Genomic DNA, 25,299 nt, shown 5'->3' with positions numbered 1-25,299 from the left:
ACAGACAAAGTCTGAAAAAGGAAGACTATTGACAGCAGATTCTTCATAACAATTATTACCTGGTTCAACACAGCATGACTGACACATAATTAATGTATTGTATTGGCCTCATCTTCTGTTGGAAATTGAAAACAGTATCTTCAAGACGTCTCCCATCACCTAACTATTATAAAAGTAATCACGTCCACAGCATCCTCTTGTGTTTAATACACCAAAAACATTTATTCATCTATAAATAAAAATAAATCTTAGATTTTTAATTTATTTGTTTATCGTAACATATCATTCCAGGTATGCAAGTTCCATTATTTTATGCATTAAATTATGGCAAACTAGCAATTTAAGCTTATGCACACAAAATTCTGGTTGGTTCCAATGACTTACCTCAGATAACTTTTTGTTATATGTCTTTTTTTCAAATATGGGACTGTTGTCATTTTCATCGATGAGTTCCAGGGTTCGATAGTTGACAGCCTACAAGGGTAATTGTGTTATTTTGTATTTATTATTATTATTATTATTGTATGTATTCTGAAATGTATATTTGTGTATATTTGTGTCTCACTCACCCCAAAAACACACCTAACAGAATAATACAGAACTCCACCAGACTGCAAGAAGAGGAAAGGTTTAAGTTAAGTGTACAATTAAGTGTCTATAATAAGTATAATTTGAGGTGGAATGGTTTTATAGAATCCAACCATCAAAACATACATCTTGTAGTACGTCGGCATCCAGTGGCATCTTAGTCTGAACAATAGCACTCGAATCTCCATCTGTGAAATTCAGTTCCAGGAAGATGAGATGATCTTCGAACGCGTAGGATTCGAGTGTCACTCTGGTACCTTCTGGGATCCCATTAAGCACCTCGATTGCTCCTGGATTATCATGGAAGAAGTGATGTCATATTAATGTATTATAAAATACTAGACCTTTGCCCATCAGCCACTGGACTACTTGGGAACGATGAAAGTTGGGAACCTATGCAATACCCGTTTTAACCGCCCGTCTGTCACGTCTGAGTCCCGGCCTTTTGTGCCTATATGGAGATCTCTGTATCTGTCTGTCTGCCTGTGTCTGAAGAGTGCAAACTGATTTTGAAACGTGGACTGGTTAAAGGGACACTTCACCCTTTTTGCAAAAACATATATGTTAATTACGTTTAGGAGCTTTAGAACACTTTCCTGGGGGTCTTTATGTGTGTAATATGTGGTTTTAGATATTTTAGATTGTAGCAGTGAGCCTGTTGTCTCTGATGTCATGGACACTGGTCTCACTACCTTCCTGGACTACAATTCCAATAATTCTTTGGTGCACTGCTCCTCCTTGTGGATAGGGGGGAGAGCTCTTACTGAGACAACATGTAGTCCAGGAAGGAAGTGAGCCCAGTGTCCATGACATCAGAGACAACAGGCTCACTGCTACAATCTAAAATATCTAAAACCACATATTGCACACATAAAGACCCCCAGGAAAGTGTTCTAATGCTCCTAAACGTCATTAACATATATTTTTTTGCAAAAAGGGTGAAGTGTCCCTTTAAGTAATTAAATGGCAGGTGTGGGGTTGCCATGGCAATCACTGGCTGAGGCAGAGGCTGGGAGTTAGTTATTGTAAGAAGATGATTGTGAAGTTCCCAAATAGAGAATGTTTCCTACATGTATTCTGTATGACATTTTTAAATGAAAGTCTTTAAATTTCAATTATTTACTTTACTTTACCTGTGTATCCCTCCGCCACACTCCCCACCCTTATTACATTTGATGCAGTCCCACAGTTTATGTCTGAAGTTCCTTGAAAACAACAACAAGAGAGAAAACACCATTAATGTTGAAAGTCTTCTCGATTTTAGTAACCAGATGCTGTCAGCCCTGACTGGAATGGGACCAACATGTATTTGTAGTATATTAATTACTGTGTAAAAAATCATACTACATGGAACAAGGCACAGCCACCTTTACACAGTGAAACACACAGGCAAGCTCTCGCTTTTTTAGGCATTAATCCACTTTGGTGAAGAGTTTAACCTTTTATGGATGCTCAAGGTCATGCCACCAAATGAAAAACCAAACAGCATGTGACTTCATATGGATTGATAATAGTAAACATGTCTAACTTTATGTTTAGCCATTATTTGTGTTTTATCTAGGCCTACATGTCATGAACAACTCAACTCAAACTACAGATTTAATGTTGGCAGAAACATCTACTGTACTGTACAGTGTACATCCAATGCAAAGCACCCACTATTAGTGTTATTAAGACTTCAGATGTGTTTGCCTGTCAAAATAGCAGCGGTGAAAGTCAGTTTAAGAGTGAAACAGTTTTCAGTTTGATAAATTAAACATAAGCAAAGTTGGTTGTATTACTACAGTAGTTGATACCAGGCTCCAGATCCAGTATAGCTCTTTAGAGGAAAACATTTCTAGATTGTTCATTCTGTGTATACGAGTCACTCTCTCAAATGACCACCTGTTTGACTAAAAGCTCAATTATCTTTATGTAATTCCTTGGACAGATTATTGGACATTAAGAAGTTGATTGATTTTAAAACTGCATACTGTACGAGCATATTTTCTTATTAACATATTTGAATTAAAAAGCTCATCTGTGTGATTTCAACTCGATATTTTTGTTTCAACAATTACAGCATCTCATTATTTGTGTAGCTTTGTTTATGATGGAGGTATGACCTATTTTGCATACAGTACATTGACATGGAGCTTACATTTATGGACTGTGACAGAGACTATGAAAAACAGTAATAGGAAGTTAGGAACAGTACAATAATAATACAGTAGGTGAAGTTAAACAATGAAACCATGGGTAGGTACTGTAGGCTACGACCAACCTCCATGTCAAACATTATGGGCTTTGATTGTTGCTGCTACTGTATCTACTGTATCACCCACTTTGACAACTATCAAACTCACTGCAATTTCCGAAATGCCATTTTTTAAATCAAATAGTGATAGTACCGTATTCGTTTTAGAATGATTAGCCATTGTTGCCAGACTCCAAAGAGAAGTTCTTGATAATAATTCAAAATTAAGCTGCCAGAATAATTCTCATTATTTTCCCCATTATTTCTAAACCTAGTGCCATAGACCTCAGTGATATTCTCTTCCCCTCTCCACTTACCTATAGGGGTTCCAATAACACCACACATACACTGAAAGGCTGTGAGAGAAATCCAAATCAGGTTAACCGTGTTCATATTTGCAGGCCCTCCCAGTATACCCCTGCTAGAGCGCTGTCTTTCAAATCCTCCTGACGGACTGCAATGATTTCAAGCTAACCAAATACAGTAAATAGGGTACGTGACAGTGTACTGTGTACGTCATTTTATAACAGGCTATTAAGAGCTACACCGATACAGAGCCTATAGCCTATCAATGGGTCCAAGGAGCAAAGTCTCACACACTCTGGGGCCCAAAGTTTCGTTTCTCTCGAAGAAAAACGGATGTGTTGCTAACCCTAGGCAACAATTTGAGTGATCTTATAACCCAAAATGAAAATTATGAAATACATGGGATTTTATGTTTTATATGCTTACCCTGGAATTAAATGAACATTTGCTTTTGCTGTAGCTGCGCTTTCACTTTTTTGAGGTAGTTAGTCAGGTATGCAGGCCACTGAGGGCATTGAGGGCAAATAAATTAATCACATTTTTTATTGCTTAACTCTGTCCTCTAGTCTATACCCGGAGCCAGTTTAGACTAGCAAAATGGGTTGGCAAGAGGTGGGTCATGGGCCCCAGACCGAGAAGTATAGTCAAATTAGTTTGTTTTGGCAGGTAAATCCAAGTCAGGTGAACCGTGTGCATATTTGCAGACCCCTACCTCCAGTGTCCCCTGCTGGTCAAGTCCACATGACAAACTGATTTCAAGCTATCAAACTCACATGTCTGACTCTGAGGCTGGCCTCTTTTGCTCTTCCTTGGACCTACCTGTGGATAAGGACAAGTGAGTCAGAATTTTCCTTTGCTCTTCCTCGTATTTCAAGGCTTTTCGCAGTTTTTTCTTTTATTTCTTTTCTTTTTTATTATTCCACAGGTTTTTTTCTTTTTTACAGTCTGTCGTGGGTGTGACGTTACCCTTACTGCGTGACGTTCACGTGATGTGAGACAGTCACGTGATCATAACAGGGCAACATGGCGGACGTCGATGCAGCAAAATCTCTGATCGGTCTTCTAAATGGGATTGCTCAAAGTGTCTATTACAATAATACGGAGATCACCGAAGAACTGTTGAAAAATGAACTATATCCAGACCTCCCGCAGGAAGAGTTCTACGCCTTGTACGAGAAGATGAAAGGCCTTATAAAGGTACATCATGTAGTATTCCTGCTGTCTTTCACCGCACAACATGATAATATTATACAGTACACTATAACGTCTGAGTCTGACCTATAAATTAGCACTGAGAATGTCTAAGCAGGTGTATTTGGTATTACTGAACATGTACTCTGTGACTGTGTGTTTGTCTGATGATGTCACATAGGGGGTTTGTAACAAGACAACAAACAACAAACCGTGTGTTGTCTTTGTTTGTTGTCACATTGACTCACACATAGTGGGAAGTGGCCTCTAGGAGAGGGCAACGTGCAATTAATTGATTGCTGTAGCCTATCCCAAGTTTGGTATTGCATTAGGACACTCACTGACTCCTATAACTCATAACAAATGGGTTCCCAAATCCCAACTTCCCATGGGTTCCATTTGTACTCTCTCAGAGTTGCAGTTGCAGTTTGGTTCCTATTTCACTTAACTGGGGACCCTGGAATTCCCCTCAAGGACCCCTGGACATTGAGAACCACTGGTATAATGAAATGGCACACGTACAGTGGCTTTGATATAAAAGTTCAAGCTAACATTACATCTCCAAGACATCACTTTCCAGTTCACGCTCAATGTGTCATTTGACACACATCATGGCTGCTTGGAGTTAAGTTAAGTTGCTCTCATAACATGACACAGAAGCATGACTTTAATTTGTGTTTTATAAGATCACTATTACTAGCTACTGTATATTATCTACTCTTGGTCTTATTTTTTCCAGCAGGTGGCAGCACTAATACATCCTATCAGCATAGCTATGACCACAGGTGTCTCACAGAATTGTTGATAACAAAGTGTCATTTGATTTCCTATTCTTTCAGTACAATGGTTTACTATTTTAGTTCTTACTGGTAGTAGCAAGATTTATTTAGACTTACCGTACTATGTTGCTAAACATTTCCCCCTTAATCAAATATGATCATGCATAGTTACACAATGCTACGCTTCTGTCCCTCTCCATCTCCTAGTCCATTGCCGTGGCAGACATGGATCATGAGCAGCTCGAGGCCTTCCTTACAGCCCAGACCAGGAAGCAGGGTGGCGGGGCGGTGAGCAGCGAACAGGCCGCTGCTCTCTCTCGCTTCTGGAAGAGCCAGCGGAGCCGCGTGAGGGAGAGCCTGCTGGGACAGAGCCGCTGGGAGCCAGGCCTCAGGGGTCTGTCCTGGAGAGTAGACCTGCAGACGGCGGCCAGCAGGGGCGAGACGGCTAACAGCAGCCCTGTGGCGTTGGTGGAACTGGAGCTAGGCAGGGCTGACCAGGTGAGTTAACTGTGTACACTTCCAGTAAGCTAACTTAGAACCTCCATTTCCCATGTTTTGTACTTAACCTTAACCTTTTTTGGAGTCATACCGTATGACTTGACTAGATCCACATTGGAGAAACGCCATTCCAATATGGATCTCGAGATGCATATGATTCGATATTTTGGGAAAGATTTTGAAAACTACAATGAACTCATAAATAGGTCAAAAGTAAAAGGTTCGAAACTCCAAATATGCTGCATGGGTAGACCATAAGTCTAATATACAAATAAATGTAATCAAATCAAGCATACACCATAGTACTTTGGACCATAAATTAGGCTTAATCATCATACACCATAACTGTACATACTGTAGGTGGCATACACAGTACACTCCCATGCCCATGGCACCATATCAGATAACACAGCAAGGTGTCATAAAATTCAAATTCAAAATTCAAAAACTCAGACACGCCCAATATACAATAGAGCACACATGTTTTTCCCTGGTTTGACCACAGTTACAGTATCTTGCCATGGGCCCTCAAATAGATACTGTATGCACTATGCCAGACAGTGAATTGTTTTATGCAGAGATGACATAATGTCTATTGTAAATAATTAAACTAAATGAAACAGTGGAAAGTTATTGAACCACTATTTTATATTTCGTCGTACTGCTGTGTCCAGTGGCAAACGAGATTGTAGATATGCCAGGTTGAAAGTGAAACACATTGCGATTGACTGTATCTAGAATGTTGTGTTTATATAGTAAAATAGAGGATGTTTCCTGCTGCTCTGAATGTTGTGCTATTACCACGTGGTATTTGGCATATCCTATTTGATCTGCTGTCTCTAGAATGACAATGAGATGCTGGAGCCAGTAGTACACACTACAGTACACACAGGGTAGAGAGGATCAGGAAAGCCATGTTCTGCAACAGTGAGTCAGTATGACAACTCCTCATGAACCTGAGACGTGTCCCAATGAAAGAAACACAAATTCTTAGTGTTTGCTACTATACGCTGATAAGAAGAATGGGACTGATAAGAGAGAAACGTTGAGAGGCAAACAGAAATAGAAATTGTAACGTTCCAATGTTCAATGCAAGAAACACAATTAAATCGTTAATCGCAATTATCTGTGTGACAATTCATCGTCATTTGTAATGGTGACAGCCCTAGACCTGGTGGCATCATGTACTGTATGTCAGATTGTCCCCCAGGAGTGTGTTTCCTACTTTGTCATAGTGTCAGGGACGACTCCCTTTCCCCCAGATCTGATTCTGAGCTCTCCTGGCACTGCCTATCGGATCAGAATACAAGTCCACCCACACCCATAGCAACCTATACACAGTACTGCTGTGGATTATACCTATAATGGCTGATTAGTTAGTGATTATCTCATGAATGTGGTTTTCATGTTTTCTAGAGTTTTCAAGATAAATATTATTATTTTTGCTGAATTTTGATTTTGGGTTTTTTAAACCACTTTGGACTAGGTTACAACCAGGCTTTATCCTATTGGGGGCAGGTTGGCTGCTGTCTTTAGCAATTTTAGATAGATTTGCTTGGTTTTAAATTGGACAGTACAGACTGGAAACTGGGAGCAGTGTGGGGGAAGGACATGCAACAGGGGTCAATTGAAAGCTCGTTATGATTACAGTATGTGACCGGTGTACTATCCACTCAACCATTACATCACTAGAATACATCTGTAGTGTTCAAGGTTTGGTGACTGTGTAGCCCTTTCACTCCTTGAGATCCTTGTGCAGATACACACTTGTCTTACACAGCAGGAAATATAGTTTTTGTCATGAGTATGTCCACACAGAATGCAAATGTAAACGGGTGAACAAGTGATGCAATTTCTATCCTGGAACAATGTTAATGAACTTTACTTATATAGCACTTTTCTTACATAAAAATGTAGCTCAAAGCTCAACATGGTGGTGGTAACCAGGCAACAGGTGTTGAAGAAAAGGATCCCTGCGAGACATCCATTGTTTAGGACAATCGGAGGAATAAAGCAGGTGGATGGAGGCCGGGGGGCAGTGTATGTCATGTCAGTGTCACAGAGATGTCACTGAACTCCACTTCATGCATATTTAAGTAGAATGTAAAGCACAGGTCACATGTTATTGTCACGGACATGGAGAGAGATGAATAGAGCTCTGTGCACGGTGCTCTGCTCACTAGATTGCACCGTTACGTCACGCAATCCCTAGCGTCCCTATTCTCCGTATTCTGAGGCGAAAAATATCAGACCGACAAGCTCGCAACGTGTTGAGATAGATGTAACTCTTGGGGTTCAACAAAGTATATAGGGTTTTAAGTCGTTAAGCTCTATATATACTTCATCATACGACGAAGAGTGAAAATAGCTGCTTCACACAACGTGTCGAATCCTTGCACCTTGTGAGCTTGTAGGTCTGCATGCTATTTGTATTTTATTGTGTGAAATATTTTGGAAAATTGTGGAAATATTTGCCAAAAATGAAAATAGGTACGCTATGATGATCTCTGCCACCAGCCAATTGCTACTAAATACTAGTTCAGTCAGACAACTCACGAATAGATTTACCAATATTTATTACAGAATGAGTAACAAGTGTGCATAATGATATTTGACTTGGCATTCGGCTCTGCTGGATTTCTCCCTGCTCGGCACGATTAAGCAACAACATAAAACATAAAGAGCAGGGAGATGGATATACAATAAATAGCAGAGCCCACCAGTGGTGCTGGGGTGGTGGTGGGAGCAAACATCACATACAACCGGGAACCATGAGCAGAGGAAGGCAGGAAGAGCATGCAGTCTAGTGAGCTTAAGTAGCCTGCCCAATTGGTCAGCTGACTGCCGCATCGGCGAATGACGTGTGGGACTTGCACACACTTATACGCCCACAAGTAATGCAGCATGTTAACCCCTTGAGTATAGTATGCACCTTTGAGCATGGCATGAACCCCCTCGAGTATGTCTGCCTGAACTGACTTGCAAGCTACGTCTCATTTATCGCTTTGAAGTTAGTAGGTTTGTTAGTGGTCGTTCTTGCCACTGTTCTAGTAGCAACTAAATTAAATTTAGTTTTAGATGTTTCATGATTTATCACACTCATTAGTGTGAAATCATTGAATGTCCGGCAACATAAAACTACAACATAAAACTACTTCTCACAGACATGGCTGTGAGAATACCATGGTTTCGTTCAAACAATGGTTAACTTATGAGAGCTATAACTAACAATTTAGGCACTGGAGGTTCGGCTCTCACACCTGTATCGATGAGCTCCATATATGGAGCTGACTGATTTGTTTTGCCAGGACGGAATATTGGGGTTAGACATTGTTGTTAACTTGTTAGGCATGTTTTTCTCTTCATCAACAAACCATGGGACTATTTTCCACCAGATTTCCGTCGATTAAAGCTGCAAATACTTCGGTGTATGCTCCAAAGGTAACAGATCAATCCTGGCAGCCTAGATAGGATGGATAGATTAATCTAAGGCCCCGAAAGTGTTTTAATTGGTTAATATCCACAGCAGTCCAATGTGTGTCTGAGAGCAAGACACCGAACACCATGATGGCTTTATTATTAAATGCTTTAAAATGCAATAATAATGTACCGGTAATGTAATCCTTTTTTGCAGGACTCAGAGTTTGTGTGTCTGGAGTTTGATGAGGCCAAGATCAACCAGGTTCTGAAAAAGATGAGCAACATTCAAGAGAGCATAGACAGCATTGCTCACCGCAGCTAGTTGTGTGTGTGTGTGTGTGTGTGTGTGTGTGTGTGTGTGTGTGTGTGTGTGTGTGTGTGTGTGTGTGTGTGTGTGTGTGTGTGTGTGTGTGTGTGTGTGTGTGTGTGTGTGTGCGTGTGTGTGTGTGTGCTCTCGCTCTCTTTGTACTGTAACTTCCTTCAATGTCATAATGATGTAATGACTTCCTGTCCAGGTTGGACTATTTCATTTTCTTCTCCAGTATTGGTTTCAAAACAATACATTCATACATGTGCATTAAAGCCTTAAAGATCTATGTTCACCGGAAAACACACTTGTGTGTCCTATAGATCAGACTATATCATTCAAATGTATTACCGGTAATATGTGTATCATACTGTATATGACTGCTATCCATTCCTATCCACATTTCTTTGCACAGAACCACTTGATTTTGTTCATCTAAGAGATTGTAATACTGCCTGAGCAGGCAGCATTTCACAGACGCGCTCTGTCTATTCATCCAATCATTTTTCTAGGGTTCCGTTTACAGCATGCAATGTAATTTATTTTACAGGCATATAGAGTAGTCACACATGCTTGCAAGTAATAAATACAGTGAATGACATTTTCGCATATCGTTGTTGTTGGGCGGAAACCTTGTACCCTATGCATGTCCAAAGCTGTTACCTTTTAGGAAATGGGGTAAAAAAAAAAAGAACCTGTCTTCCAATCGAAGACCCTAACCCTAAAATCCACAGACAGACGTTCACAAAGTTTAAATAGGGCATTCGTTAAAGTGTAACTATATAACTTTTTATATAAATATAGATATTTTTTTTATTAATACATTTTAATTTTGTCCAATCTGTATGGTAGAGTTTACTGCCAGCATTGATTCAGTTTGAAGATTTTTGAAGACTCCAAAATGAACAGGAAGCTAAATCAGCTAAAGCTAATCTGGCTACCGTTTTTTAAGCGTTAATATTGTAACTGTGAGGTAGCAACGATTTAGTAATGAGCCGCTAACATCACGGTTTTGATCCAACACCTGAATCTGAGAAATGATTCTGAGAAAATAGGGTTTTAAGATCGCGGTTATAATGGCAGTGGATGAGCGGGAATCAGTTGACGGACCACAGCCAAGGTGAGCGTTACCTAGCGACGGGGCCGCTGCTAGACGGTAGATAGGGTTAAAACTAACCCATTAAAACTCACCTGTGGCGTCCACATGCGGTTAGGGTTAGTGTTCGGGGTAGGGTGTCGGACTAATGTGTGTCAGACCAAAGGCCAGCACCTCTTCGGCAGTCTGGGGTGGTTGTATTTTGTCTCCCTGCTCTTCTGTTGAGACATTTAGATCGTGTCAAAGATTGTTGTCTCACTTAGACACAGGATCTGACACAAATTTTGACCTAATGGTCAAGATTAAATGTATCCTCTGAGCAAGCAAGCACTGAAGCAGGCAGGCTCTATTAGCTCAATTGTAAAAATGTCAGCACTGTGCAGGAAACTAGCTTCAAATCTGGGGTAGAGGAGGAAAGTTACATAGTGCTTCTTTAATGAAAAAAAGGTTTCTGCCCCACAGCAACAATATGCTTCTTTCTGCACTTTGTTGTACTGGAATTCATCTTGTATTTATTGTCCATGTCCAGGCACCAAACAGTAGTCTTTTCCACTTAGTACACAGTGACATATTGAAACAAAATATATATACGATTATTGTGCACAAATGTTGCCAAGGTAACAGTTTAGTTAATGAAAAACTTGATACTAAAACCCAAAAGTTGCATTGTTTTCTCCTATTTATCAATTGAATGAAAAGCTACAGGCAGGTATGACATAATTCAGTCTGTTTCTGAGAAGGAGTAAAGTTAACACGCTAGTTATAAATGAGGTCCATGGCATCTATAAAGGGCTTTGTCTCTGGTACCTTTTTTGAGTACACCAAGGGTTCTCAAACGTTTCAGGCCACGACCTCCAAAAAGAATATTTGAACTGGGGAACCAAGCACTTAGAATTGTAGCCATTACATTTTGTTTGACTCTGTAAATAGTGTGAAAACAACCAAACTACCAAGCGTGGCTGTTTTCACAATGTTTGCCTCTTTCTTAACTTGTGCAGATACCTTGTGTACATATACACTTACAGTATGCTGTTTGTTTACTGTAGTGTAGAGTGAGATGACAATGCTGTTGCACAGTAAGCTAATCATCTAATCACCCCAGTTTGGGAACCAGTGCAGTACTTCACTTCAAAGCCTCCTGTCCTTGTGCAGTATGCTCAGGAAACCATTACCTCAACCTTTCTCCTCCCAAAAGAAAATATTTATAATTCATGTTTATGTTGACAAGTGGTTTCTGTCATCTATGAGCCTTAATCGAGTTGTACTTTGGAAGAGTCAAAGCATTTTCATGCTGTTTTTATTATTAAAGTATTGTAATAAATCATGAGTATGATCCATTGTCTCTATATCTTTTTTAAACACACCAGGATGTTAATCTTTGCCTGTTATGATCGTTTGAACTTGCCAAGCTATGCTGAATTGCATACAGTGGTAAATGTTTTGAATCATGCAATGCTGACTGACATATACTGTAGGGTGGTAAATGGGTGGAGCCAAGCAACGCTGGCTGGCATAGGGTGGTGAATGGGGTGGCTGAGCTGTTTGCATGGCGAGATTAACATTCAGTGTTTTGTTAAGATAAATGTTCCACCTGTCAGTTCAGTACTACTGTAGCAAGAAGTGTAGCGGAAAGTAACCTCAATTTACCCCCCTTTATTGTATATTTTTTATAAAGGGACAAACAGTAGGCTGACAGGAAATGGGGGAGTGACATGCAGTAAAGGCCGTCGGGATCGGGAGTCGAACCCGCGGCACACTGCCAAACTTGGACTACCGGCCAAGGTGCCTGGACCGCTGAGCCAATTTACCCCTTTTTTATTCATGAATTATTTCAAGTACAACTACTGTATAGTCAATTCAGTCATGTAATATATAACTACTACTACCACTATGACTACTACTACCTTTTCCGTGTGTATATGAATGTCGTGGACATTAAATTGTCAAGATTCATTGTAGACATCACCCATGTTACCAAAACCCACAGTATGTATCACCAATATCTTGTGCTACACCATTATACGTTTGATTCCCGCATTCTGTCCTTCAGAAAGGTACAAAAATAATATTTGTTCCAGGAGAAACACTAGTCCTCACATCCCAATACACTAGTGAAATGTATTCTAAGATCTGATCTGATGAGATCTCATTGACATTGTGGAAAAGGTGCATGTTAGTTTGTTGATTTGTCCAGCCCACTGCCAAGATTAGCACACACACCCTTCTACAGTAACCTGACGCTGTCAGATGAGGGCGGTATTGGGGAAACATATTCCCCAACACAACACTCATCTGGGATCTCTGACGGAGTTGAGCCCTGAGTCAGATCTGCTCCCAATAAGCTGTGAAACAAATTTGTGTAGCAAGCTTTTTGGATCTGGCAGCGTCAGGTTACTTCTACAGAGCCACACCGTAAAAAAGTTACGTTAATCTATGTCGACAGCTGCATAAGTGCCCAGTGTTTACCCGTGTAATTATTAGAACATCAGCAGGATCTGATGTTGATTAGAGGCTTGACCAGAACCGCATACATCCCAGAAATAATAAACTGTTATTAACACAATACTGAATTTCCTGGGATTAATTATATGGCAGTTCAGCCTAGCTACTGTAGTACCTTTGTGACATGAAGTGCCATTAACATGAAGTTAAATTATGACACCACATAAAAAATAAAATATTCCAAACATTTCCCAGAAACATTGTAACCTTATTTCTTCTGAATTCTTTCTTTCATATCAGGACATTCTAATGGCCATTAGATTAGAGCAGTAACCCACCAATCTCCCAGACTCCCTCCATCCAGAGGTTCAGAGTTTGTAAGAATGTAGAATTATGTTCAGGATGTGCGATGATTTACGATTCTGTGCCTAATTGCCAGGTACATACTGTAACTCGGACAGCGCTGAGTTGTCTGAAGGTGACTCCACAGTCCGCAGCGGTCAGAACGGTGCCTCTTGTGGCTCAAGTCACCTTCAGGTGGTGAAGCCGAGTGCATTACCACTATACATACCAGTATAGGCTATACCTATTTTGTCCATATCTTGATTTCCAGCAAGACTCTGTTTCGAGTCACGACCATTAGAGATGTGATGCAAAGTTTCTCTTCTGTTTGTCTATGTGGATATTGTCCACACCATTTAGGTGTCAAGCAGGCATTGAGCCTCTAGATTTCACGTTGTGGTGGCTGGTTCTCTAGAAGAGGCCCCCCTGTCAGGTGTAAAGGAGCGACTCGGACACTCATGGAAGCATGAGTTCAAGTCCGTTGCTCTCCCCAGGTTGGCGGAGGGTATGTAGAGCCCAGGATCACATTAGATAATTGACACAAGGGTAAAAAATGGGTTACAAAATCGTGGGATAAAAATTATATCGAAAAAAAAGAGGCCAGAATGGGAAGCTTTGTGTAATCCCCAAATAGCTTCACTACCACTATAGCACAACCATTGTGACCAAGGCTTCCATTCCTTAAGACCTGTCATAACCACACTCACTTTATTACCTACTGTAAATCTACATTTATCTTGAAATGTCCACAGCGGTAACACAGTAATCTAAACTAAAGATCTTACATGAAGTTCAAGTTGAAGTTTATTTATTAAATATATTTACAGGTTTGCAAACGTCAATAACTAAATAGTGTCCCTGGAGCAAACAAAGCAATGCAAAGATATAACAATAAAATCAGCTAATTTAAAACTTCACTTAAAACTAAGTGTAGATTATCAACCCTTTGAAAACAAAACGCCTGCAGGCTCCGAGGCTAGTAGAATCCCAATCTGGGAACCCATCAACAAAAAAAGAGAAGAAAACATATGTCTTGAGAGATATATGTATAACCCAAACACAGACGACCAGAGGCACTGCAGTTTTTTCTTCATCAACATATTTCAACACATTGGCATGGAACAGAGAGCACAGGGGAAATGAGGACACTAGGTGAATGAGCAACCTGGTATGAACACACATATGAGGTGGAGAGGAATGTTGGAGTGGCCGGAGGAGAGAGACAGAAAGAGAGAATGAAAAAGAGAGCAAAGATTGAGAGCAGAGTGAGAGATAAGACAGAGAGAATCGAGAACACTGGAATAATGTCCAAGGACTGGAGAATGTGGCCAGACATCAAAGTGGCCAGGGCTGCTGTTGAAGAGGGCTCATGGGGCCAGAGGAGCAAACCATGACATAAAGTGCAATAATCCAAATAAGAATATTGAACCAATTAATGGAAAGTATGAAAAAGTGCTTCGGCAAAAACCTCCTAAATCACTTGAGCTGGATGTTTTTCATTTTCTGAAAAATTTACATTTTGGACACTAGAGCAACCTCTTATTGGAACATTTTGTGAGTCGCTTACATCTTCGTGCATGCACTGAGCAGTAGTAATTTATGATTCATTCCAGAGAGTATATGAGTTTGAGAGGATTATTTGATGGAAGGAAGGAGTAGGTAGGCCAAGGTTAAATGGAACATAAGTTTGTGTGCGTGTGTGTGTGTGTGTGTGTGTGTGTGAGTGCGCGCGTGCGTGCACGTGCCACGTGGGCGTGTGTATAAAACAGACAGTGGGAGAGGGAAAGAGATGTGTGTTAAAAAGAGATAAGAGGCTGAGATGTGTGTGTGTGTGTGTGTGTGTGTGTGTGTGTGTGTGTGTGTGTGTGTGTGTGTGTGAGAGAGAGAGAGAGAGAGTGTGTTTTTGTTGTGTGCAATACATTCAGCATTGTGAGTAACCCACTGAGCAATAGACGGCTGAAAATAGTTTTTTTTAGCAGTCTAGGCTTTTAGCAGTCTAGGCCTTATAGGTTGTTAATGGTATGGTCACATTATGCCAAATGGCATTTGCTCAACATATGCTTTAGTTAGTATTTGGTGTAGGTTTGGAGTGTACATATAGCGGCCCCTGAGGCATGCTACGTCAACTACAAGGAGGATCGAGTCAGGTAAAGTTTCAGTCACCGCACACAACAGAAGAACTGTAGCACCCGTGCGCATGCATGCCCTGCCTCTGCCCGTCTGGCGTCTGCCTATGGCTACTGTACAAACATTTCTTAGCATAAAACGGCAAGCTCTTTCGCCTCGTAAATGGCCCTAGATGGCGACCAAGTTCCAACTGAGAATGAATGACCGGACTGTCATAATATCCTCTCTCTGATGTGATACAACAACCACAGGCAGGGTCCAGCTTCCAGGTTCTGGTTGTGAGCTCACTGAGCTGCAGAAACAGAATGGACCGAAGAAAGAAAGCGTTTATGATTCAGGTAAAGTTTCAGTTATATTCTCAATTTCTCACGTGTCCTGCCTAGTGCCTACAAGGTGTGGATTTACGGTTTTACCTGATTATGGTCTGGGTCGCACGCTACTGCACGAATCATGTTTTAAAACATGCAAAATAGGTGATCTATACCTTGTGTCAACTTTTCTCATACTGCATGTCCGTTTACCCAATTACCCGTTAACATTTATTTGGCCATGGTAGTACGTATTATATAGTCCCCTTCTTCCGCAGGTGTAGGAAAAACCCAACGGGTTTTCATACCAGAATATATAGTAAGCAGAAGGTGCATAGCCTATAGTTTTTCGTTTAACATTCAATTAACTCGCCCTGACTTGATTGTCTGAAGATGTTACACTTATGAAGTTAACACAATTTCTATAAAGCTGTAGTTTCTGATTATCATAATTGGGTGTAGCAGACAGCTGGAGATAGGTAAACTCAAAGTTATAGACATCCAGACTTGTTGGACATTTTACATTTATGTAACAGCAACACATAATGCAACAACGCTACACATTAACACATCTGATCACAAGCTGAATGGCTCTGAAGACGTTTTAGGCTACTACTAAATACATTTTGTGCTAACATTATAAACATGCACTGGTAGAATTGATATTCCTATATGACTATCATGTGTAAGCAGTCTGCAGTAAAAAGTCCAAGGTGATAGGCCTACCACACAGATTCGATTTCAACATAATAGCTAGGGCAACAGTCAACAGATAAGACACACTTAGATATTTACAATACTATAGTCCATATTCCCATATACAACAATATCTGTTTTGTTGCCTTAAAATATGAATGGTTCAACTTCTCCAACTGCTGAAAAATCAGCATTCATCATGAGTAGAGGAAGTTACTTTAGTTTTACAGATGGAATTGACTGTACTGGTATAATATTGGCCTATAAATGTATACATCGTAAATGTCTTGACTCTTGCATGCAAAACCAGCAATATTCGCAGTGTCCTGTCCAAGTGTCCTGTCCTTGTAGACTATTTGCAAAGAGTTTGGTTGAATTTAGCAGGGTTGACTTCTTGCACTGTTGACATCGCAAACTTTATTTACTAGTGTGTCGGAATTTAGCTGTTCAAACACCCCAAATGTATCTGCTATAACATATTTATTGTTTATGAGAATGCCAAATTATAACATAGGTAGCCTACTAATGCCATGTTATTTTCCACAAATTCCAGCATTTATATCTGTTGCTTTAAAACCTGGAATCTTCAATACATTTTAAGGCAAAGACTACAGCTACTTTCAGGTTTAATATTTCAAATCCGAGTGATACAGTAACAGTAGGAGTTTAAGCCCCGTCTCATTACATTACATGGAAAGTACAGTAATAGATAACAGAACTAGGTTAACTGTTAGTACAATAACAGGCTAGTCTGTTGTTGCAGGGTTTCCCAGAGCGACATTAATCCTAAGTTATTTAACGCCCTCCCAGCCTGTGTGTGTGTGTGTGTGTGTGTGTGTGTGTGTGTGTGTGTGTGTGTGTGTGTGTGTGTGTGTGTGTGTGTGTGTGTGTGTGTGTGTGCGCGCGCGAGAGAATGAGTTAGTTAACAGTACAACCATGTTCTGTATAGAATAGATGCAATGTAAATGCACTTAATGTGTATGACAAAAGTGTATCTTTAGCCAATTAAAGGGGTTACTTCAGATTTTTGGACTTAAAGCTGTAGGAAATACTTGCCATAAATATAGTGGTTGCAAAGGTATTAATTGATTGCCTGAGTCCCGTGGTGGGTATCCTGGTCTTGTTTTAGTGAATAGGTCAACAATACAAATAGTATTTTTATTTTTTATGCGTGGCCCCCAGACCCCCACAAAAATGACCAGAACTACTTAATATTCACCAGAACCAGACCAGAACTCCCACCACGGGACTCAGGCAAACAATTAATAACAAAGCCAAAGCTGGACACCAGGGTAGTAAGTATGTTAATCATGCTAATATCAATTTCACACTCAACAGTTGGACACAATACTTGTGTTTATCATTATTTGACAGCTCTGCTGCTGACGAGGTGTCCTTTGCTCTGCTGCTGGTGCCAGTGGATCTGTAAGTGGATCTTACTAGCCCTCCTTCACCAGGGTTTAGATCGATGTTCCAGTTCTGTTGGTATATTTCTGTAACAAGAGTCTTAGACTACAAAGGAAGCTTTAACACCTTGCTGTTGATACTTGATACTCATTGTTTGCAACATTGTGTGGTCAAAAGCACACGATAATAGAATGTTTCACACAACAAAAATCTGAGTGTTAATTTAACTCACCAACAACAGACTAAAATGACAGACTAAATGGCAGACTAAAATGTACCTTTATACATAATGTCTTACTCTTCCATTGTAAATAAAAGGTCCTCTTGTACCAATATTTCCACTATATTAGTTGCAAAAATCTCTTATAGCTCTTATTTTCTGCTATTATTGTTTGATTCTTTTATCTTCACATTATTTCCATATTTTACCTGTGCTAGATTTGATATTATCTAGTCTATTTTATAGTTTCCTGTTTTTCTTTTCTTGTTTTATCCCTTCTCTTGGCTAGATTAAGGCTAGCTCTTAATCTCTTCTATTTACTGATTAATATCTGAACCTTTTCGGACTTACTTAATATAAACATTCTAAATGTTTCCAAGTTTATTTCCTGTTGCAGTGTTTGTGAATATCAGTCCAGTAGATTACATCAAATTAACTCATTGAACTCATGAACCCTAGCGTCCCTGTTCTGCGAAAAGTGGGGAGAGTCAAGCAGAGTATCAAGAGCCACAACACCAGACTTTGGCAGAGTTTTTATTTAGCAACTGTCTGTCAGACTGTTGAACAAAACCAAGGCATGTCTCCTGTGCCTTTCATCAATTGCGCTGAAATCTCTTTATATTTTTTATTTAATCTACAGTACACTGGTTTTAACATGGTAACTCAGGCTTTTTTTGTTCCTTTCTTTTTTTCTCCCTTCTTTATCCTATTTTAAACTGCAACAGTGAAAGCCCTTAAAGCCTTATTTCTTCTCGTATTTGACTGGAAATACTAGAAGATCTAGTTTAGAGCCCTGGGGGACCCCGTTCAACATATAGGGTTAGGTTTACAGTAAAGTGCTTATGTTGGATCCAAGCTGTTCCCTAGCAACGCAACTCCACTGGAAGGTGGAATGTGTTGCTCAGTGTGTTGCTGCTTGTGTGTTTGCTTGATTTTGTAAAGCACTTTGGAAATTGTTTTGAAAAGTGCTATACAAATAAAAGTATTGTTAAACTTGCTTAGTTACTTACTTTTTAATTATTATTAAAATAATATTATTATTACTATTAATTGTTGGGGCTCTAACTAACCACTTGAACCTAGGATCCCTGTTCCAGGGGAACATTCGCAAAAGTAGCTGATAATTATACGGTACAAACATTGTGAGCTTGTAGATCTGCAATTTTTCGTTGCAAGGTGATTTGGAGTAGAGGGGGAAAAGAGCGGATAAACTACAGAGCCAATTGAAGTTATATTTACTAAGTAAATAGCCCATACTAATAAGTAGCCCATAGATAGAGGGTTTATGAGGGTAATGATGGTTATGTCAGTCAGTCTGTCCATTGGTTGAACATTCAGTCCATTCAACATTTGGCCCCTGCCCCCAAACAACATGTCTAGAGAACTACTGACTGGATTTCCTGGGATTTCCACTTCCTGCTCCCCCAGAGGATGATTCCTACTGATATTGGTGACTCGATGGCCTTTCGTCTAGCTGCTCTAGCACCACCCATAGGCTAAGATATCCACTTGCACACAAGCCATGGCCCATCTCAAAACAGAATGGGTGGATTATCATGAAATGTTCTGAACTGTTTGCTGGGCATCGTGGCTGTGAACCCTTCTAGCACCACCAATGTTTCATTGGACGTTAAACCATTAAAGGCAGGAAGGTATCTGTGTCAACATACTGTACGTTTTTCAGAAAACTCTCAGGATTTAGAACATTGGATAACTTATAACAGTTCTGGAGAAAAAAAAACCATCTGCTATTTTTTAACATTTTTGGAAAACTATTGAAAGTGTTTTTACACAAGCCTTCTTTTCTGTCCCTGGCACAAAACATTTTCTAATGGGGGGTCTTAATTGGTTAAAATAAAAGGCAGCTTTATTGAAGGTACAATATTCAATTTCACAGCCATATAAGCATTAACTGACAGATAATGGTTTGCAACCTGGCTCCTTGCCTGCACAGGTTAGACCTGTGCAGGCATGCCTAATCTAGTAATTTCACCTCCTTTTTTTATCAGAGCCAGATTCTGTTTATTTGCCATGTACTGTACCTACTGTACTCATACAAGGACACCGGTGTGCAGCAGTAAAACATATTTAATACATCAATAAAGGAATTCATGTTTAATGACATTGAACAGGTGTATTCAACTTCTCCAAAGAGAGGCTCCTTAGTAACAGCTACATTTAAAAAAATACTGTTTTCGGCTGCATATGCCGGTGGCATCGCTCAGCCAATCAGGGATTGTGTATTTTTGGCATGTCGGTGGCGTCGCTCGGCCAATCAGGGATTGTGTATTTTTGATGACGTAACTATGGTATGTTTCATTTCATTGGCTGTGTGTGTGTGTGTGTGTGTGTGTGTGTGTGTGTGTGTGTGTGTGTGTGTGTGTAAGAACGGTGTTCCCTGATTGGCCGAGGGACAACATGTCCCATCTATGTTTCAAAGTTATGTGGATATCTCAGAGTTATATATAGACATATAACTCAGAAGGGACAAAGACAGAGACTCACTAACAAGACTTGACACCTGTTACCAGACATACAATCTGGAGGTCATCATGGTGGACTCAGAAAGGGGAGACAAAATACCTTTTGGCGGACAGTAAGTTGACACAAGTCAGCAGTAGGTTGCACGCTCTGCTCACGCACAAGTAGGCCATTCATGGCCTACTTAACTTGTGTGAAAAGCGCAAGTTGGCAGCTCGACAGAGTGCATTTCTAGTTTAACTTGTGATGTGTCTGAACCTTCTTTTTATTCCCCGGAATCGAGTTGTTACTACAGTAATTCGTTCTCTCTATTTGGAAATTGCATCACATAAATTTCATGCTCCTAATAAAACAGTAATATTGAAAGTATTTCCACTACAAATTGGAGCCATGCTGCTACTGTATGTGAACATAGATACATTATTTGATCCAACGGACAACACAATGGTTCACTGTCCGAGAATGGCATGGGTGAAAGACATGGAATCTCATATTCGCAAAACAAACAAGGCTATTATTACATGTTTTTTGCCCATTCACCCCTACTGTAAGAACCATTCTCTAGATCACGGTCAAGGACTAATTTCTGTCCCATTGTACTCCACTCCACTCAACTCAACTCAACTCAAACTTTATTTATAAAGCACATATTACAACGACCAAAGGTTGACTGTATATATGATTAAAAAAAATCATAGAAGTGTAAATTTGTACTTCTTTAAATGTTCTGATGAATTGAAAATCTAATAATGTTCCGGGTCATTTGACCTGGTTTGTACTACCAGTGTTACAGAAAGGTGAACATAAAACATGGTGGTAGTGTGTACTCTCTGATTAGCAGTGTGATTATGCTTCATTCCAGATGGCTTGATAACGTACCAGGCCCCCACACCTGCGTCTTCTGGGGACATTTACCAGCCAACCACATGGCTTGAATAGAGCTCTGGGAAGTCTGCAAACACAACGGACCAAGCAACTCCCTCCCACTAGTCAGGTAAAACCAGGTCTTCACAATTTGGAAAACACACACAATAGCCTTTTTAATCAAATGGATTAAAGTCAGAATTTGGAAGAACTAGCAAATTTGGAAACCAGAGAAGCTAAACAATCTAGACCCAATCAAGCAAAAGTGTGCAGTTCATACTTTATATACATAAAAGGTCAAAGTATATGGTTGATAATGCCTAAGAAGTTTTATCATATGACCTGTTAAAACCCTATAAACAGAAGCTACTGTATAAAGTTCACACTTTTTGGTATGATGTGCATAATGTGACCTCACATTCGTGTGTCAGAAACACAGAGGAACTGAAATGTGTCTATTTCCTATTTCACTGCTGCTGTAAAAGTGTTACATACGACGTATTTGTGCAGATGACTTCATTTGCTATTTGTGAATCCGTCATACAGTTTACTCTTTTTTCACTCTTACACTTTTGAGTTGGCCTGGCGTTTGTATTTAATGAGAACGGAGTGGAGAGAGCAACTGTGGTTCGGCAAGAGAGAAATGTTCTCTCTTTGCACAAATCTTTGGCAGCTTAAATCACTGTATTGTGTTAACCATAAAACCATCTCATCTGGCACTAGTAGGTAAAATCACTACAGTGTTAGAAAGTGCAGTTCTGTTGTGTTGTGTTGTAAGTTTCCTATTTTAAGCTGGTTGATGTTTAATGTTTTTAATGTGCAATGTCATTTGAGGTTAAACTTCATTCCTTGTTTTTTTTTCTCAGCTGCTGGGATTTTCTTATAGTGGTCATGTGAACTCACTTAGTCAGGACCCACATGTTTCAGAAATCACTTATTTACACTAGTGCTATTTTAGAATTCCTTACATTGAATTGCATGCCAATGTGATGAATATCATGCAATAAAAAAACAATCTAATAATAATAATAAAAGCTTTAAAAGGTTAGTGCTGAGATGCATGAGCACTTTTGTGTGTATGGAGTCAATATGCCATGACTTAATGCTGCTGGTAAATTGGTATCATGAGCATGTCTAAATGGAATCCCATGATGCCTGTCTGCCATTGTTGAAGTCAGAGAGGAGAGAGTAGGAAATATGCGAATCGGCCCATTCCTGCAGGACTACGGTCACAATTTGTTCCCACACATTCCACACTCTTGTCTCCATCTTTTTACAAAGCCAGTCTTTCTATGTTTCTACATATACCTATGTTCTATTCTGAGTCTGTTGTAAGTGTGCTAACCTCAGAGGCAGACAGATTGACTGTTTCTTGTCACGTTTCGACGATCTTAACCCCTGTTCCTCTCTCTTTCCAGGCCCAGAAAGGAGGAGGCAACATGCCCACCAGCCGCAGGAAAGCCAGGGTGATCTGCATGATATTGATACTCAACATTTTCATCTGCGTCCTGGTGGTCGTGTCTCGGAACCTGGGCCAGGACAAGAGTGATCGACGAAAGGTCCGGATTCCATCCAAGAGGTTCTGGCGAAGACAGGCGCTAAGCAAGTCCTTCTGGAACAAGGAGCAGCAGCACCTGGATTTCTTTTTCAACCCCATCCTCTCATCAGCCCTCTCCAACAGCTCCCTCCTTGACCTGCCGGATTGGCTGAATGACACGGCGCCCCTCAACCCTTGTGAGACGGACGTCCGTGTGTCCACTCAGATCTGGGACTTCAACACATTACCGCAACGCTTTCAGGACTTTCTAAGGCACATGCATTGCAGGACCTACCCCATGTTGATCAATCAACCCCACATATGTGATAATAAACCCTACCTCCTGCTGGCTATAAAGTCGTTGGCTCCGCACTTTGATCGGCGGCAGGCCATTCGTGAATCCTGGGGACGGGCGGGGGTCTTAGCCAATCGTGGTGTGGTAACGGTTTTCCTGCTAGGAAGTGCCACATCGGTCGACTTCTTCCCTGACCTGTCGTGGATGCTGGAGCACGAGGCAGAGCTTCACAGGGACATCCTCCAATGGGAGTACAGGGATACCTTTTTTAACCTCACCCTTAAGGAGGTTCTTTTCCTGGATTGGTTCAGCCAACACTGTCCCCAAGTGCAGTACATCCTTAAAGCTGACGATGACGTCTTCGTCAACACTCTGCAAATCATTGATTTCCTGGAAGGTCTCCCAGAGGCCAGAGCTGAAGATCTGTTCATAGGTGATGTCATCGACAACGCAGGGCCTCACCGGGACCCGAAGCTCAAGTACTTCATCCCAGAGAGTGTGTTTGTTGGACAGTACCCGCCTTACGCAGGCGGTGGAGGGTACTTGTATTCTGGCAAACTGGCGTTGCGTCTCAGTGCAATATCTGGACAGGTGGCGCTGTACCCTATTGATGACGTCTATACGGGGATGTGTCTGAAAAAGCTGGGCCTCATCCCCGAAAAGCACAAGGGCTTCAGGACTTTTGGCATTGAGGAGAAGTACAGGTACAACCCGTGCATCTATAAGAGCCTAATGCTGGTGCACAGTCGGACACCACAGGAAATGATCCAGATATGGTCTTGGCTCGCCGATCCCGATGTAGAGTGCCAGTGAGCATTCATATCAATCTATGCAGAGTTGCATTTGTTATACATACTATTGTTATTGGAATCATTTTAAACTTTTACAGTTGTGAAAGACTGAATTCTAAGATATCTGTCTGGGCTATTGTTCAGAAGTGATGAAAAGAACTTAAGAAGCAACAAAGTGTTCTCTTTACCAAGAGATCTAATTAGTCACGTTTGAGACGTCTCTCCAGGTGTAGCCTTCAATGTTAAATTGAATTGAATTGTTAAATCTACAGTACAGTACTTGGGCAAGAATAATAGAGTTACTTTCTTGCTAAAGTAAGTGTGTAACTGCAACAACAATCAGTTTTTCTCTTTACTTACATGAACTGAAGATTTGTTTGACTTCTGATGAAATTATCTTTCAATGTTCAACATGTCCTTTGTTTTCCGCTCACTGTGTAGCTGAGGGGTACGCAGAAGGTAGATCTTGATCTAACAGTAGATCACAAAGGCTGTGCCGGTTAGATCACATGATATGCCCCTAAAGAATATTTAATTTATTTTAAATATATTAAAAGAAAAAACTATTTTTGACACTTGAATTAAGGTCACTTGATTGATTGACATCAAACGGCCTGTCAGCTCAAACCCACAATGCAATATTTTGTTTTCAAGAGTGTTGCTGTGCACAAAAACGTCTGTAGCATCACAAATAAATAAATACAAAAACTCCTACCTATTCAATTTCTCCCCCTCTATTTCCCATTCCAAGTGCATTTGTCTCATTATAAGACAAATTATATGTAATCCGCTATTCGAAAGCCCCCTCGGGTACATATATTTAAACTATTTTCAGAAATACAAACAATAATAATTGTTTCAGTGGATAGATCTTGTTTAGCTGGTCCTTTTGAAAGTAGCTCTCAAGTAAAAAAAAACGTGGGCACCCCTTATAGAAACAAGACAAACAGCTGGCTCAGGAGGCAGTGCCTCCTGAATTTGTGTGAAACCGTACGAGCAGGTTGGTGCTCTGCATGGTTGCCTCTACTGTCGGTGTGTGAAAGTGAGTGTGAAAGGTACATGGACAAAAAAAACTTTATAAAACCTTTATTTTAATTGTCACATGCACTAAAATACAGATGTGGCAGCATGAGCAACACACACAGACACACACACACACACACACACACACACACACACACACACACACACACACACACACACACACACACACACACACACACACACACACACAAATGTAACACATTTTAAAGCACTTTGGAGCAAGAGGCTATATAAATGCAGACCACTTGCCACAGAACTACTCAGTCATTCAATTATGCCTCAGCTCTTACTGTATGCATTCTGAGAACCCATCTGCAAATAAGG

The 25,299-nt window shown here is 40.4% G+C and overlaps 2 protein-coding genes across 3 annotated transcripts; both read left to right on the top strand.

Annotated features, from left to right (window-relative positions):
* Positions 1-4,153: 4,153 nt before the first annotated feature.
* commd1 (copper metabolism (Murr1) domain containing 1) lies at positions 4,154-21,436 on the top strand (the record flags this gene model as incomplete). Of its 2 annotated transcripts, XM_080759931.1 has the most annotated exons (4): positions 4,154-4,327; positions 5,308-5,598; positions 15,584-15,670; positions 21,307-21,436. In XM_080759931.1, the coding sequence occupies 4 exons, from the start codon at positions 4,154-4,156 to the stop codon at positions 21,313-21,315; spliced, it is 561 nt and encodes a 186-aa protein (XP_080616057.1). In that variant the 3' UTR covers positions 21,316-21,436. The 2 variants fall into 2 exon arrangements, with proteins under 2 accessions (XP_080616057.1, XP_080616056.1); XM_080759930.1 differs by lacking the exons at positions 15,584-15,670; positions 21,307-21,436 and adding an exon at positions 9,233-11,756.
* Positions 21,308-24,368, top strand: b3gnt2a (UDP-GlcNAc:betaGal beta-1,3-N-acetylglucosaminyltransferase 2a). Its single transcript, XM_080759929.1, has 2 exons — positions 21,308-21,438; positions 22,727-24,368. Exon 2 carries the CDS (start codon positions 22,748-22,750, stop codon positions 23,951-23,953), a length of 1,206 nt encoding a protein of 401 aa, XP_080616055.1. The 5' UTR covers positions 21,308-21,438; positions 22,727-22,747; the 3' UTR covers positions 23,954-24,368.
* Positions 24,369-25,299: the final 931 nt, after the last annotated feature.

This window comes from Protomyctophum bolini (assembly GCF_963924005.1).
Source record: "Protomyctophum bolini genome assembly, chromosome: 3".
Taxonomy (NCBI): domain Eukaryota; kingdom Metazoa; phylum Chordata; class Actinopteri; order Myctophiformes; family Myctophidae; genus Protomyctophum; species Protomyctophum bolini.
The sequence above is the reverse complement of the archived record's forward strand: the minus strand, read 5'-3'. Positions and strand labels throughout refer to the sequence as shown.

Bases quoted from the DNA above. Each gene is read 5' to 3' on its own strand.
- b3gnt2a (XM_080759929.1), top strand. From the start codon at position 22,748: ATGCCCACCAGCCGCAGGAAAGCCAGGGTGATCTGCATGATATTGATA.